The sequence below is a fragment of the Cebus imitator genome, unplaced genomic scaffold (genome assembly GCF_001604975.1).
Source record: "Cebus imitator isolate Cc_AM_T3 unplaced genomic scaffold, Cebus_imitator-1.0 Scaffold329, whole genome shotgun sequence".
Classification (NCBI taxonomy): Eukaryota; Metazoa; Chordata; class Mammalia; order Primates; family Cebidae; genus Cebus; species Cebus imitator.
The window spans coordinates 3,319,357-3,334,872 of NW_016107644.1; the positions used below are offsets into that span (position 1 = coordinate 3,319,357).

At 60.1% G+C, this 15,516-nt stretch overlaps 1 protein-coding gene and 1 pseudogene across 6 annotated transcripts; both read left to right on the plus strand.

Moving 5' to 3' along the window:
• The first annotated feature begins 2,691 nt into the window (after positions 1-2,691).
• On the plus strand, positions 2,692-3,414 carry LOC108286846 (annotated as a pseudogene). Its single transcript, XR_001818103.2, has one exon. The product of XR_001818103.2 is annotated as a peptidyl-prolyl cis-trans isomerase A-like (transcript).
• Positions 3,415-4,504: 1,090 nt separating this feature from the next.
• On the plus strand, positions 4,505-15,018 carry MAPK8IP2 (mitogen-activated protein kinase 8 interacting protein 2). 5 transcript variants are annotated; one of them, XM_017504960.2, is made up of 12 exons: positions 4,505-4,698; positions 5,576-5,681; positions 7,006-7,281; positions 7,414-7,507; positions 7,625-8,863; positions 9,377-9,452; positions 9,571-9,743; positions 9,825-9,934; positions 10,644-10,751; positions 10,906-10,976; positions 13,692-13,790; positions 14,171-15,018. In XM_017504960.2, the coding sequence occupies exons 1-12, from the start codon at positions 4,634-4,636 to the stop codon at positions 14,241-14,243; spliced, it is 2,490 nt and encodes an 829-aa protein (XP_017360449.1). In that variant the 5' UTR covers positions 4,505-4,633; the 3' UTR covers positions 14,244-15,018. The 5 variants fall into 5 exon arrangements, with proteins under 5 accessions (XP_017360449.1, XP_017360450.1, XP_017360451.1 ...); XM_017504961.2 differs by having other exon boundaries at positions 7,628-8,863; XM_017504962.2 differs by having other exon boundaries at positions 7,661-8,863.
• The last annotated feature ends 498 nt before the right edge of the window (positions 15,019-15,516 follow it).

The following is a 15,516-nucleotide window of genomic DNA, read 5'->3' on the forward strand; positions in this document are numbered from 1 at the left end:
AATGGCGCGATCTCGGCTCACCGCAACCTCCGCCTCCTGGGTTCAGGCAATTCTCCTGCCTCAGCCTCCTGAGTAGCTGGGATTACAGGCACGCGCCACCATGCCCAGCTGATTTTTTGTATTTTTAGTAGAGACGGGGTTTCACTATGTTGACCAGGATGGTCTCGATCTCTTGACCTCGTGATCCACCCGCCTTGGCCTCCCAAAGTGCTGGGATTACAGGCATGAGCCACCGCGCCCAGCCTAAGACCAATAGTTTTCATTTGTTTTTTAATCTCTAAGAAAGTTGTCAGAAAATGTTCTCTGACTTTTTAGAATTGCTGTGGTCAGGATTGTTAAAACTGTTGCTATTCCAACTCTCCCTTATTAGTCCAGTCAATTTTGTGCTTTGTACTGTCTATGCTGTTCATGTACCATAGAGGGAAAAAAGGGTTAAAATAGGTCACAACATCTTGATTTGTCATTGAAGGAGAAGGAGCAGTCTGGAAGGGCGCTGACAATGGATGCTGGTCAGGAAGCAAAACGAAGGACCCCTGGCCCACAAGCCGGAGGGAGAGAACGTCAAGGAGGGATTGTTCAGCTCCCACGGACCTCTGTTTGTCCATCCATACAATCATGCTCTGAGGCGCACACGAGGAAGATGTAAATTTGATAAAATGTGCAGGATGTAAGGAGCATAACCCCCCTCAGGAAAGAGATGCTGCCTTTTCACCAATGTATCCCTGAGCTGCACAGGGACTGGAGGCCATGGCCCCAGTGTGGGGAGCAGGGGAAAGGTGAGCCTCAAATGATCGCGAACAAACACCAGGGGCTTACACATGGCATGTGGTCCTCACAGCACCATTGCTCAGAGGAAGAACCCAAGATCTGGAGGGATTGAGTAACTTGCCCATGTTCAAAAAGTTGTTGGCAAAATGAAGATTGGGACCACTCTTTGAGACTTGAAGGCCGACCATCTTCCATCTGTGCTCTGGGGGCAAGACAGAACGTCCACAGATAAAATTGGGGGCGGGATCCCCATCTCATGGTGTTTACGCTAATGGGATCTGGGAGTGGCCATCTGATCAGAGGGAGGGAAGGTACGGGAGAGGCTTGAGGGAGGGGTTAGGATCTAAGACGAAATTGGAGACTACAAGGCCTCAGGTCACATGCCGTGCCTCACACCTGTAATCTCAGCACTCTGGGAGGCCATCGCTTGGGCCCAGGAGTTTAAGACAAGCCTGAGTAACATAGTGAGACCCTGTTTTTGTTTTTTGTGTTTTTTTTTTCAATTAAAAACAGCCAGGTGTGGTAGTGTGCGCCTGCGGTCCTAGCTACTCAGGAGGCTGAAGCAGGGGATTCCTTGAGCCCAGGAGTTTGAGGCTACAGTGACCTGGGGACACACCACTGCACTCCAACCTGGGTGCAGAGTGAGACCCTCTCTTGAAAAGATAAAAAAGATTTTTAAGATTGCTGCAATTCCAGATGAAGGTAGATCCTGGAGACTGTGGGAGAGGTCACTGCAGTTGAGCATCAAAGACTGTTGACAAATCAAAAGTCAAGGAACTGACTGACCAGGGTATTGGATGGGTCATTTATGTGGATGTCCAGATTAACCCATTTGATGACAAGACTCAGGATGAAAATGAAGTCCAGAAAGTTGGGGTCAAACTCTTTGTGAATTCTGGGAAGAGATCTGGAGTTTTATGGGAAAGGCAGGGCATGGGGAATAGGCCCAGGCTCCTTGAACCTCAGAAATGGGAAATGTTCTTAGTGCTTCTAAAATGGAAAAGACAGTGTTATGGCAAAAACCTGATGCCCCAGTCTGAGTGAGAACCATAAGTTCTCTCATTCATTCATTTACATGTTTGCTAAGCACCTACTGTGTGCCAGGCACTCTCTTCTCTCCAGTCACCCCAAGTCAAGGAGGCAAGCATAAACTAGTAAATGCTTTTCTTTTCTTTTCTTTGAGGTGGAGTCTCATTCTGTCTCCCAGGCTGGAGTGCAGTTGTGTGATCTCAGCTCACTGCACCTTAGCCTCCTGGGCTCAGTTAATTTTTTGTATTTTTGGTAGAGACATGTTTCCCAGGTTGGTCTCAAACTCTTGAGCTCAAGGGACCCACCCACCTTGACCTCCCAAAGTGCTGGGATTACAGGAGTGAGCCACTGTGCCCAGCTAAGTAAATGCCATTCTTAGAAAAATACTGTAATTGGCATAAAATATCATTGTGATGGGGTACCAAAGAGTGCATGCTCAATCAGGCCCTGGCCACAGGCCTCTCTCCGAGCTGGGATGGTGATACCCCTTCTCAACTTGCATGAACTCCTTCCACCATGTAGTTTCTGGTGTTTGTCACTCAAGTGTCTCATCCTTTCCTAGGAAACAATTTTCCAGGCCAGGCGCGGTGGCCCACGCCTGTCATCCCAGCACTTTGGAAGGCCAAGGTGTGTGGATCACCTGAAGTCAGGAGTTTGAAACCATTGGCCAACATGGTGAAACCCCATCTCTACTAAAAATACAAAAATTAGCCGGGTGTGGTAGTGGTTGTCTGTAATCCCAGCTACTGGGGAGGCTGAGGAAGGAGAATCGCTTGAACCTGGAAGGTGGAAGTTACAGTGAGTGGAGATAACGCCACTGCACTCCAGCCTGGGCGACAGACTCTGTCTCAGAAAAAAAGTGAAGGCTTTGCAGACGCCGCCGCCGCCTGGAGCCTTCTAGTATCAGCCATGGTCAACCCCACCGTGTTCTTTGACATTGCCGTCGACGGCGAGCCTTGGGCCGCGTCTCTTTTGAGCTGTTTGCAGACAAGGTTCCAAAGACAGCAGAAAACTTTCGTGCTCTGAGCACTGGAGATAAAGGATTTGGTTATAAGGGTTCCTGCTTTCACAGAATTATTCCAGGGTTTATGTGCCAGGGTGGTGACTTCACACGCCATAATGGCACTGGTGGCAAGTCCATCTACGGGGAGAAATTTGATGATGAGAACTTCATCCTAAAGCATACAGGTCCTGGCGTCTTGTCCATGGCAAATGCTGGACCCAACACAAACGGTTCCCAGTTTTTCATCTGCACTGTCAAGACTGAGTGTTTGCATGGCAAGCATGTGGTCTTTGGCAAGGTGAAAGAAGACATGAATATTGTGGAGGCCATGCAGCGCCTTGGGTCCAGGAATGGCAAGACCAGCAAGAAGATCACCATTGCTGACTGTGGACAACTTTAATAAGTTTGACTTGTGTTTTATCTTAACCACCAGACTATTCCTTCTGTAGCTCAGGAGAGCACCCCTCCACCCCATTTGCTCTCAGTATCCTAAAATCTGTGCTCTCACTGCAGTTCCCTTTGGGTTCCATGTTTTCCTTGTTCCCTTCCATGCCTAGCTGGATTGCAGAGTTAAGTTTATGATTATGAAATAAAGACTAGATAACAAAATAAAATCAGGCAGTCAGAAGTTACAGGCAGACATAAATCAATAAATGTAAGCCGTCAAAAAAAAAAAAAAGTGAAGAACTAATTTTCCACAGAACTAAGACATGAAGAAATCTTACAGCACATAACTTTTATCAAGGGGGAAAAGGAATTGCACTCTTGAAACTCCAGCCTCCTTCTTTAGCCAATGTTTAGCCAGATGCTGGGGATCACACCTGTAATCCCAGCACTTTGGAAGGCTAAGGCCAGAGGATCACTCAGCCCAGGAGCTCGAGACCAACCTGGGCAACATAGAGAGACCAGGTCTCTATTTTAGAAAGGAAAAAAACAAAACAAAACAGTGTTCTGCAGTCTCCCTAGTTCTGAGCCCTCAACCCTGATCTCCCGCCTCCTCCCACAGCCACCCCCTCGAGCTCAACTTCAACCACGGCCCTCCCCACAGGGCTCCATCTCCAGCCAGAGCTGGTCAGCTCCCTACACAGGCCCAGCAAGACCGTGCCCAAGAAAAAGTGCTTCCGATGGGCGGACGTGGCCTCGGGCGGTACCTTCTTCCAGTGCGGGTGGGTGCCTCGGTCCGGCCGCGCCTTCCCTGCTGAGCGCTCCGAGTCCAGCTTGAGCCCCGCCGGCTTCAGCACGGTCAGCTCGACTCCGAATCCAGCCCGATCGGCAGCCCCGTCAGCACCTCGCGGGGACAGCGCCGGTCAGCACCCGGCGGGGACAGCGCCGGTCAGCACCCCGCGGGGACAGCGCCGGTCAGCACCTCGCGGGGACAGCGCCGGTCAGCACCCGGCGGCGGACAGCTCCCCCCGCCTCCGCCCCCCTCCGGCAGCGCCACGTGAGGGGTCCTGGGGGTCCCGGGGCGGCCGCGGCCCCTCCCCGGAGGAAGCAGCCCGCGGCGGGCCGAGGCCTGCGGACCCCGGCGCTGCCTCCCCGGCCTCCGCCCCGCGCGCCCGCCCCTCCCGGGAAGAACCCTCGTCGCGCGCCCGGCCCGTCCCCACCAGCGCCCGGCCGCGCAGCCGCCGCCTCTCCGCCAACCAGCGTCCCCGGCCGCGTCCCTCCCCCGCCGCCCCCGCCGCCCTCCCCGCGCCGCCGCGGAGTCCGGGCGAGGTGCGCTGGGCGGGCGCCGCAGGGCGTGTCACGAGGTGAGCGGGGCGGGCCGAGCGCGGGCGCGGGGAGCGGCGAGGCTCCCGCACCCCCCGCCGCAGTCGCGGGCCTCTCCCGGAGAAGATGGCGGATCGCGCGGAGATGTTTTCCCTCTCCACCTTCCACTCGCTGTCGCCGCCGGGCTGCAGGTATCCCCTCGGCGCCCGGGCCTGCGGGCCCCCGCCCCCCGCGCTCCCCGAGCCCGGCCCGGACCCCCGAGCCCGCCGCCCCAGCCCCCGCGCCGGCGCGCCCGGGCCCCTGCGGTCCTCGAGCCTCGGCTCGGGCGCCCCACCCCCACCCGCGGCCGCTCCCTCCATCTTCGGCGCGCGTCCCCAGCCTCGGTGACCCCCGGCCCCGCCGGGATTCGGAGCCGCGCCTGGCCGGGGCCGCGGACCTGTCAAGGGTGGAGGCCCCGGGCCGACCCTCTGCAGGGGAGGATGCGGGCGGGACGCGGGCACACCCTCCCGGCCCAGCGTGTCCCGGTGGCCTTGGCCTCCTTCAGGGGACGCCAGGACCTGGCCGGCCAGGCCGGGCCGGGCCGGGAGAGAGTGACGCCCTGCGGGAAGGGACTGGGGTGGGGAGGACGCTGTGCCGCTGGGTTTAGGCCCCACTCCGCTGGAGAGGAGGAGACAAACAGGCCAGACTCTCCTCCCAGAGCAGGCGCGACCCCTCCCCGTCTGCGGCCACCGCAGTTTCAGCTCCCCCCTCCCCTGCTCTGCAAGACCCTGACCCCAGGGGCCAGGAGCTGGAGCGGAGGGAGGAGAGGTTGCTGGCTTTCCCGGGAGGAGGGGTGGGAGGGGTGGGGGCAGGGCTGGCTCCTCCAGGCAGGCCTGGCTCTGATGGGGGAGGGGAGCCACAGGATAGCAGAGCTTGGGGGTCAAGATGATGGCAGGCTGTGTTCCGGGAGTTGGGGGCTGTGGGGACCACGGGCCCCAGGGGCTGAGGCCTCCTCTGCCCCATCCTCAGGACCACTTCCCAGGCAGGGCCCCAGGGCTGGTGGTACTCTGACCCTGGTCTCCTTTCTAGGCCTCCCCAGGACATAAGCCTGGAAGAATTTGACGACGAAGATCTGTCTGAGATCACTGATGACTGTGGCCTGGGCCTCAGCTACGACTCAGACCACTGTGAGAAGGTGGGAGAACAGTTAGGGGCACAGATCCAGCTCAAAGGAGGGCTTCATCAGGCTCTTCTTAGCTTTCACTTGGGGTTTTAGGGTGGGTGTGAGCTCAGCCTGGAACCGGGGAATCCTCGGATGGCCCCTTGCCAGTAACCCTTGGATTTCCTTGGTATCAACCTCTTTTATTCCAGCACACTGCAGGCCTCCATGAAGGCCCTTCCCCAGCATTCTCCTCGACCCCTTCGGTGTCCAGCGGGGGGCAGGGAGCTGCTCCTTTACTTTGGGTGCCCTCTGTCTTCAGATCCCTCCCAGAAAGATCTAACCCCTGCCAGCTGCCATCACAACCTTGTACCCTCTGTAGCCCTGTCCTCCCTTCTGCGGCTTCCATCTGTCTGTCTCATGTCTCCCCCTGCTGAAATCTTTTCTCCCTCATCTGCTGCTGCTTCTCCTCCTTATCTCTTCACATTTCTGTTTTCATTTATTCAAGAACATTTCTGAGCAACTGCCATGTGGCAAGTGCTGGGGGCTTCCAGATGCTGGGAGTGGGACACAACAGCTGCCCTCCAGAGCTGCAACTTAGTAGGGGAGAAAGACTTGTAAGGGACAATGGCTGCCCACGTGTCAAGGGTGGCATTCCAACAGGGACATAAGTCCCATGATGGGGAAGGGAACCCAATCCACACTGAGGGAATCGGGGAGAATTTCCAGAGGAAGTGTCAACCATGCCCTGAGGTTAGCAGAGCCAGGCAGATGGGGTAGGTAGAAGGGAAGGGAGGAGAAGAACTGCCAGAATGGGGATTCACTGTGCCAAAGGCCCTGGGGTCGGTGCAAAGTTGTGAATCCTCAGAGTGCAGGCTGTCTCTCCATGTATGCATGTATTTGATATTTACTGAACATCCACTGAGCCCCAGGTCTTATTCTTGGGGGTGGGTGCAGCAGAGCACAACATGGACATGACCCTGCCCTGGTGGGGCTTGCAACAGACCAAAAACCATGCCCAGTAACTGTGAGTTGTGTTAAAATGCCGTGAAGGGAACACAGTACTGGTGTTAAATGTGATGGGGTTTTGCAGTGAGATGAGTCTAAAAGGTGGGCTGGGGCTGCTCTAAGAATCTCTGTGGTTCAGCTGGAGAGTTTGGGCCCTTCCCAAGAACTAGAGTGGTCCCGAGGTGTCTTAAGCAGATTTTGAAAACATCACTCTGAAGACGGAGGGGTGGAGCAAGCTGGAAGGGGCTCTCCTTTGACTGACTTTGACTCTGCTTTCCCTTCTCCTAGCACCTGGGCCTCTGGGCCGCTGCTGCCCTCTGGCCCAGCCCTGCTGTCTCCCTCTGTCCTGCAGGACAGCCTCTCCCTGGGGCGCTCGGAGCAGCCGCACCCCATCTGCTCCTTCCAGGATGACTTCCAGGAGTTTGAGATGATCGATGACAATGAAGAGGAGGACGATGAGGACGACGAAGAGGAGGAGGAGGACGAGGAGGGAGATGGGGAGGGCCAGGAGGGAGGAGACCCTGGCTCAGAGGCACCTGTCCCTGGGCCCCTTATCCCCTCCCCTTCCCTGGAGGAGCCCCAGAAGCACCGGCCCACCACGCTCCATCTGACCACACTGGGAGCCCAGGTGAGTGCCCTGACCAACAGCTCCCTGGAGCTCAGCCTGGGTTCAGAGCCCCTGGGACTCTTCAGCCAGCCCTGCTCACCCCTGGGACCTGGAGGCCCTTCTCAGGACCACCGCCATATCCCTCCATCCCAGGACTCCCTGAACAACAACGGAGGCTTTGACCTGGTGCCTCCTGCCTCCTGGCAGGAGACAGTGCTGTGTTCACCCGCCCAGGAGGCCCTCAGAGGTGAGGGGTGGTGGGCCCGCGGGGTACCGGGAAGCACGGAAGAAGGGGAGGAGGATGGGCTGGCTGCTGGAAGAGGCCCGGATCTTGGTGAGAGGGTGACCCCACCTCCCCGCCCAGCAGAGCTCCCGGGCCCCCTCCCTCCCACGGACGCAGGGCCTGGCGGGGCGCAGTTGCCGGTGCGCCCGGGTTGCGACTGCGAAGGGAACCAGCCTGTGGAGCCCCCGGCGCCAGGGGGGACCTCGCCCTCCTCAGATCCCGGCATCGAGGCTGACCTGAGAAGCCGCTCGAGCGGGGGCCACGGGGGACGTCGCAGCAGCCAGGAGCTGTCCTCGCCGGGCTCCGACTCGGAGGACGCGGGCGGCGCGCGCCTGGGGCGCATGATCTCGTCCATCTCGGAGACCGAGCTGGAGCTGAGCAGCGACGGCGGGAGCAGCAGCAGCGGCCGCTCCTCGCACCTCACCAACTCCATCGAGGAGGCCTCGTCGCCCGCCTCGGAGCCCGAGCCCGAGCCAGAGCCTCTGCGCGAACCCCCGCGCCGCCCCGCCTTCCTGCCCGTGGGCCCTGACGACACCAACAGCGAGTATGAGTCGGGGTCGGAGTCGGAGCCGGACCTCAGCGAGGACGCGGACTCGCCGTGGCTGCTCAGCAACCTGGTGAGCCGCATGATCTCCGAGGGCTCCTCGCCCATTCGCTGCCCCAGCCAGTGCCTGTCTCCTGCGCAGCGCCCGCCCGGGGAGCCCGTGTCGCCGGCCGGCGGGTCCGCCCAGGACTCCCAGGACCCCGAGGCGGCCGCGGGGCCGGGCGGTGTGGAGCTGGTGGACATGGAGACGCTGTGCGCGCCGCCGCCGCCCGCACCCGCCGCGCCTCGGCCCGGCCCGGCGCAGCCCGGGCCCTGCCTGTTCCTCAGCAACCCCACGCGCGACACCATCACGCCGCTGTGGGCCGCGCCCGGCCGCGCCGCCCGCCCCGGCCGAGCCTGCTCCGCCGCCTGCTCCGAGGAGGAGGACGAAGAGGACGACGAAGATGAGGAGGAGGCCGAGGACAGTGTGGGCCCCCCCGGGGGCAGGGGTACGGGCCCCTCGGCGCCGCGGGACGCCTCACTGGTGTACGACGCCGTCAAGTACACGCTGGTGGTGGACGAGCACACGCAGCTGGAGCTGGTGAGCCTGCGGCGCTGCGCCGGCCTGGGCCACGACAGCGAGGAGGACAGCGGCGGGGAGGCCAGTGAGGAGGAGGCAGGCGCTGCGCTGCTAGGCGGCGGTCAGGCCCCCGGGGACTCCTCGCCCGACAGCCCTGACCTCACTTTCTCCAAGAAGTTCCTCAATGTCTTTGTCAACAGCACGTCCAGGTCCTCCAGTGAGTGAGAAGCGGGTAAAAGGGGGGTGGCCCGAGGAACGTCTGCACTCCCTGGCCCGAGTCCCACAGGTGCCCCACAGTTCCCAGGGCCCCCTGAGGGGCTGGCCGTGGTCAAGGCCGGGCCACCTGAGGGTCTGGCCGTGGTCACGGCTGGGCACACTCTCCCACCCAGGACATGGCAAGAGGTGGCCTGCTCTGCCACAGTCCCTTCCCCCTCCCAGGACACCCACAGTTCCCAGGGCCACCCGAGGGGCTGGCCGTGGTCAAGGCCGGGCCACCTGAGGGTCTGGCCGTGGTCACGGCTGGGCACACTCTCCCACCCAGGACATGGCAAGAGGTGGCCTGCTCTGCCTCAGTCCCTTCCCCCTCCCAGGACACCCACAGCAGAGTGCAGAGGGGAGGGGATTTGGCCTCCGCCCAAGGCCGGGCCTTTAAGCACCTTCCTTCCCCCGCTCCGCCTTGCTGCCTCTGTCTCCGTGTGTCCCCCCGCCTCTGTCCTGCCGTGTCTCTCAGGCACCGAGTCCTTTGGCCTTTTCTCCTGTCTGGTCAACGGCGAGGAGCGAGAGCAGACGCACCGGGCGGTGTTCAGGTACAGCCTCCCTCCTTGCTGGTGGTGGCCCCGGCCTCAGTCCGTGCCATCACAGGACACCAGTAGACATGACTCCCAGCCCTGCCCGCCTCCCCAGTGACCTGTCTCCCAATGGCAGGTTCATCCCACGGCATCCAGACGAGCTGGAGCTGGATGTGGATGACCCTGTGTTGGTGGAGGCGGAGGAGGATGACTTCTGGTTCCGAGGCTTCAACATGCGCACAGGGGAGCGAGGGGTGTTCCCCGCCTTCTACGCCCATGCGGTGCCTGGCCCTGCCAAGGACCTGCTGGGTGAGGCCCCAACCCTGAGGGATGGCTTGTCACCCCAGATGCTCTGCCCCTGCCTGACCTGGGCCCTCTGCGCCCCCCCAGGGAGCAAGCGGAGCCCCTGCTGGGTGGAGCGCTTCGATGTGCAGTTCCTGGGCTCTGTGGAGGTGCCCTGTCACCAGGGAAATGGCATCCTGTGTGCAGCCATGCAGAAGGTCAGTGTGGAGACCGGGCAAGTGCAGGCTGAGGGTCCGCGCGGTGGCCACACCAGCACCGCAGGCTGGCACAGGGCGTCAACTTCCTACAGGGAGGGCAGCTCGGGGTGGGTGCTCCAGGCCCTGGTTCAGAGGCCTGAGCAGGTGAGTCCAGGACAGAGCTCAGCATCTCTCCCTCATCACCTCTGGGTCTCTGGGCCACAGACCTCGGCACTGCCGTCAGCCCTTCCTCTTCCTGTCTGAAATTGAGACCAGCTCTCACAGCCCCTTCCCTAAGAGTCACCTACTCAGTGGACATTTAGTGAGCACCTGCCCATCCACCAGTCCTGAGACTGGGGCTGGGGGCTGTAGGGAGCAGAGCAGACCAGCCCTGCATCTAAGAGCTCCAACTCGCTCATGGGGCCAGGCAGTGAAGAGGCCAGGGTGGGTGGGGTCTGTGTTCCTGGCTCCTGAGCCAAGCGCAGCATTCTGCCTAGAGGAGCATAAGGAAGATGAAGCAAGCTGACTGCAGAGAGGTGACTGCTTCTCCTGAGCCTGAGGAGTGGCCAAGGCCACCCCCTTATGTCTTCCAGAATTGCATCTCGGGGTCCTCAACATGAGTGTCCGTAAACATAAGCTAAAAGGAGCAGAGGCATAGTCCCACCAAGGGGAAAGAAAGTGGCCCTTGTGGGCTCCTCAAGACCCTCTTCTCCCCCAACTTCTTCCTTAGATTGCCACTGCCCGGAAACTGACCGTCCACTTGCGCCCTCCTGCCTCCTGTGACCTCGAGATCTCTCTTCGGGGAGTCAAGCTGAGTCTGAGTGGAGGAGGCCCCGAGGTGGGGGTGTGGGGGACTGGGGTTGGGGGCTAGGGGGTAGGGTAAGGCCGAGGAGTCTGACAGGGCCAGGCTGGCAGGGGCATCCAGCAGGCAGGAGGCAGGAGTGGCCCCAGGCCTCTTCTGACATGGGGGCTTCTGCCTCCCTCTGCTTTAGTTCCAGCGCTGCAGCCATTTCTTCCAGATGAAGAACATCTCATTCTGCGGCTGCCACCCCCGCAACAGCTGGTGAGAGCCTAACCGTCCCCCGGACTCCCCACAAACCCTGAGGGCTGCCCATACCCAACCCCAAGAGCTCCACTTGCACCCACTTGGCTCTGTGAGCTGAGGGTGCAGTGACGTCCACTCTGAACTGGACTCAGGAGGCGCAGGTCAGACGGGCTTGCATCTGGTCTGGGTGGAGAGAGACACACGGGCAAAGGACATGAGAAGCCTCTTTGGGTGTGGAGGATGCCTGAGTGGGCCCTGGGGAGCAGACCTCCAGAGGTGGGCAAGTCCTCCTGGGGCTCAGGATGGCCAGCCTGGAAAAACAGCAGGCGACAGGGATGGGGAAGTGGCTCTTCCTGGTGGGGTCCAGCTGAGCCAAGGGTGTGGGATGCACTGGTGGGGCACTACAGGCTCTGAGGCCTGAATAAGGGGAGTAGCTACGAGTGTCGGTGGAGACCTGGACCCTTTTGATTATGCCAAGGAGCTGTACTTACCCTGCTGGTAATGAGGCCGTAGAAGGCCCCTAATGGAAGGAGGTGATGCAGTCAGATGGACATGCTGGCTCTGGCCACTGTGCCACCTGCTTTGATGCAGGTGCTGCTGGTAGGGAACCTAGTGGCTGCTCAGGTTGTTCTACATGTCCTGAGACCAAGCGTGCAGATACAAGAGGCACTGAAGAGGCGGCCCAGGCAGGACCTAGGCTGACCAGCCGTAGAGGCCGACCTGGAAGAGACCAGGGTGATGTCTCCCTGGGGATGGTTGGACTGCAGCCCACACAGCAAGAGGGGTTGCAGATCAATCACAGACACAGCGGCACTGAGCCGCCGTCGGTCCCATGGGTCTGGAGTTCAGGAGGGACACCTGGAGGGGAGATAGCAGCTTGGAGCCGGTAGATCGCTGAGACATGAAGGGGATGGTCAGGCAGGGTGAGGTGACAAGAGGAGGGGAGGAGGGGGTGCCGGCACAGGAGCAGCGGGCCACAGCGGGCTGCCAGCTTTCCTCCAGGTACAGGCCCCTGCCCTCTGTATCCCAGCACCTTAGAGGAAGGAGATCAGGGAGGAGCCAGAGAGACGGAGCCAGTCAGAGGCTGGACAGGACTTGGCAGGAGTTGAAAGAAGCAGGCTCACAGGCAGGCAGGATGCGGTGCTGCAGGACTGAGGCGTGGCACAGACATCAGGGCACCGTGGAGGTTGCGTGGACTCTCGTGGTCAAGAGTGAGGGCCCTGCCTGCTGGGATATGCAGAGGCCTTTTGTGTTGTTCCCTCGAGGGTGGAGATGGTCTGATGGGCTCCATGCGGAGACCCTACTCAGTGGGGTGGAGAGGTGGAATACAGTGTGGGGGCTCAGACCAGACAGCGGGGCCAGCTCTGGGGCCACTGGGACAGTGGGCACTGCCAAGAGAGGAAGAACAACCTGAATTTCTCATCAGAAGGAAACTGGGTGAAGCTGAGGCCTCGGCCTGGACACGGCCCCAGCTAGAATTCCCTGAGAGGAAGGTGGTCAGTGGAGTTTGGGGTTTGGGGTCGAGATGTGGAGTGGGATTGTGGTGAGACAGAGGAGCAGCTGCCCTGGCCCAGACCTTTAATATTGGTCACCCCAGGCCCTCCCCCACCCACCGGTCCCTCACCACGAGGAGGCACGGAGGTAACTGTGACTTGAACGGTTAACTCCTTTTGTCGTGGCAGTGGTGGCAGGTCAGGAGCGTGCGGGGTGTGCTGTGTTGGGATCAGGCAGGCGTTGGGATCACAGACTGTAGCCTTTAGTCCCAGGGCTGTCCATCCTGGCTGTGCCCTGGGTGAGCACCCAACCCTCTGTGCCTAGCTCTCCATCAGGGTCCTACCTCAGGGCTGCTGTGAGGGTTCTGTGAGAGTTCATTGAAAGGACTGAGGGTGGTGCCTGAGTAACGCAGAAAGCCAGCTCTGCGGGTAAGCGCCTACTGCCTTGATGACTTGAACGCGGCATTTGAGCCGGGTCCTGTGCTCTGTCTGTGGGTGGCGTGCGCACACGGTCCTGGCAACCAGGCCACCACGTGGCTTCCCATCTGGCAGAACTGCAATGCCCCGAAGCCATGGGGGAATGGACGGTCGGCCAGTTTCAGGGGTGGGGGGGTGGGGGTGTGTCCTGCTGCAGAACTCTGACCGCCTCCCCTCTGGACCATGATTTTTGCTAATGTCTGGGATGAGAAGACAGCATACGTGGAGGAGCTGGGCAGTGACTCCATGAGTGAGGCCAAGCAAGGAGGTACTTCCAGTGGGAGTGAGGGACAGACTGCAGGAGGGTTTTACAGACCAGGGGGTAACGTTCAGCCCTGCCTCAGAGCTGGACAAGGGACTGTGAGTCTGCAAGACCCACAGGAGGAGACCTGAGTTGGCAGGAGACATGGTCCCGCAGCCGGGCAGAGCCTTGCTCTGTGGTCCTGGGGCAGGCCCTGAACAGGGCCACGGAGGGCGACCGCGCCCGCTCAGGGAAGGGAGATGTGTCCACAGAATGGGCCGGACGCCCTGGTCATCACAGAATCAACTCAGCACATGAACTCTTTGTAGGTGCCCCGCCCTGCGCTTGGGCTAAAACCAAAAAAAGACAACTTCAAATCTTGAAACTGTGCGACCCCCACACTCCTGTTGTCCCCTGCCCTCTCCCCAAGCCCTTTGTTCCACCTCTTCTGTCTGCACCGTTTGTGGGTGGGCAAGGCTGGGTCAGGACTCTGACGTGCCCTCCGCACTGACTTGCCCGCAGCTATTTCGGCTTCATCACCAAACACCCCCTGCTGAGCCGCTTCGCCTGCCACGTCTTTGTCTCCCAGGAATCCATGAGGCCGGTGGCGCAGAGCGTGGGGTGAGGGGGGCCCCAGGGTGTGGGTGGGGACGCAGAACGGGTGCAGGGGTGAGAATGGGGGATGCGGAGGGGAGCAGGTGGGGGCCGGCCTTGTAGGGGAGGTCTGGGGAAGGAGAACTGGATGTACTGTGTAGAGAGGGCAGTGGTAGGTGATGATTTGGGGGGGTTTCTGGGTGTGAGGCGAGGACACTCTGGCAGGGGTAGAATTGCTGGGCCAGGAGAGCTGAGGGTCAGACTAGAGGGTGACGTGGCCATGCCCAGGTTGGGGGTTGTGGATGGCAATGAGGGAGGAAGGAGGGAGAGCCCAGAGGCGTTGCAGAAGGTGGTGCAGGGGTTGAGGACTGGCCCCGAGTGGCTGGTGGAGGACTGTCTTCCCCCAGCCGCGCCTTCCTGGAGTACTACCAGGAGCACCTGGCATACGCCTGCCCCACGGAGGACATCTACCTGGAGTAGCCCCCCACTGCTCTCCGTCTCCTGCCCGTCTGCTCCAGGCGCAGCTGGGGCTGAGGATGTCTCAAGAGGCCACCATGGCTTTGGCAAGGACTAGATTGGGGGGACGTGGGACCTTATGCTTGTGGGAGTCTGCGGGCTGGGAGCTCTCGTCCTTGGTCCCCAGGGCACAGCTGTGGGGGCTCTGGGAAAGTGGAGCCCCCGTTCCCCCCGCTTTTCCTCAGATCTGTTCTTTCTCTGTGTTGTCCTCCTCCATCCCTCCCCAGCTCCCTTTTCTCTCTCCTGGGTGTCTCTGCCCCTTTCTGTGCCTGCAAACCTTCCCCTCTATTCTTCACTTTGGGGTCAGAACTTCAGCGGTGTGGAGGAGGCGCAGCTCTAGGTGACGGGTAATGCCAGCTTCCAAGTGATGCCCTCTTGCCACTCCCCTGCGATTTATAAGGGAATTTTAATTTTTATAGTGATCTCAAGGGATCATCCCACCCTCAAACACAGGGACAAGAGGGGCCCCCTCACGCCACCGCCACCCCACACAGAGCTCAGGGGGAAGCAGGGGGGGTTCCCAAAATAGTCCTGTGGAGGTTAGGAGTGGTTCTTGATGCTCACCTGAAGTCCCCAGACGCTGCTAGGAGGAGGGTGCCCCTCCGGGGCCCCCCATTCTCCTCCGCTTGCCGCTGCTAGTGTACCCCTGCAGTCCAGCGTGCATCCGCCCCACGCACGCCCCATGCTGTGTACCTGGGCCCCGCCCATGGCCTCAATAAACTCTCTGCTTGGTGTGACACTGGCTGTTTCTAAGGGGTGCTGAGACATGGGGCCCGGCGCCCAGGGGCTGCCCATGGTGGTGGAGACAGAGAGACTCCAGTGATGAGGTGGGGGGATCAGAGGAATCTCACTCTTTTAGTGCTTCCCGAAATTGTGCAGAAGGTCCCTGCAGTGCTGCTCTGCGGCCTCATTTGAGGTGCGATATCTGGAAGCAGCCGTGGGAATTCTCCCCAAATACTCTTTTGGCCACAGGGGAAGCTGAGGCTGCACAATGGTTATCCTTTCCACAGGCACGGACTGGGGGCCAGCGTGGCTCAGGGCAGTATGCAGCAGGTGCATGAACTCCTTGAAAAACAATCTGGCTGGGCATGGTGGTTCATGCCTGTAACCCCAGCACTTTGGAAGGCTGAGGTGGGTGGATCACCTGAAGTCAGGAGTTTGAGACCATCTTGGCCAACATGGTGAAACCCCCTCTCTACAAAAAATACAAAAATTAGCCAGGTGTTGTGGCGCACAC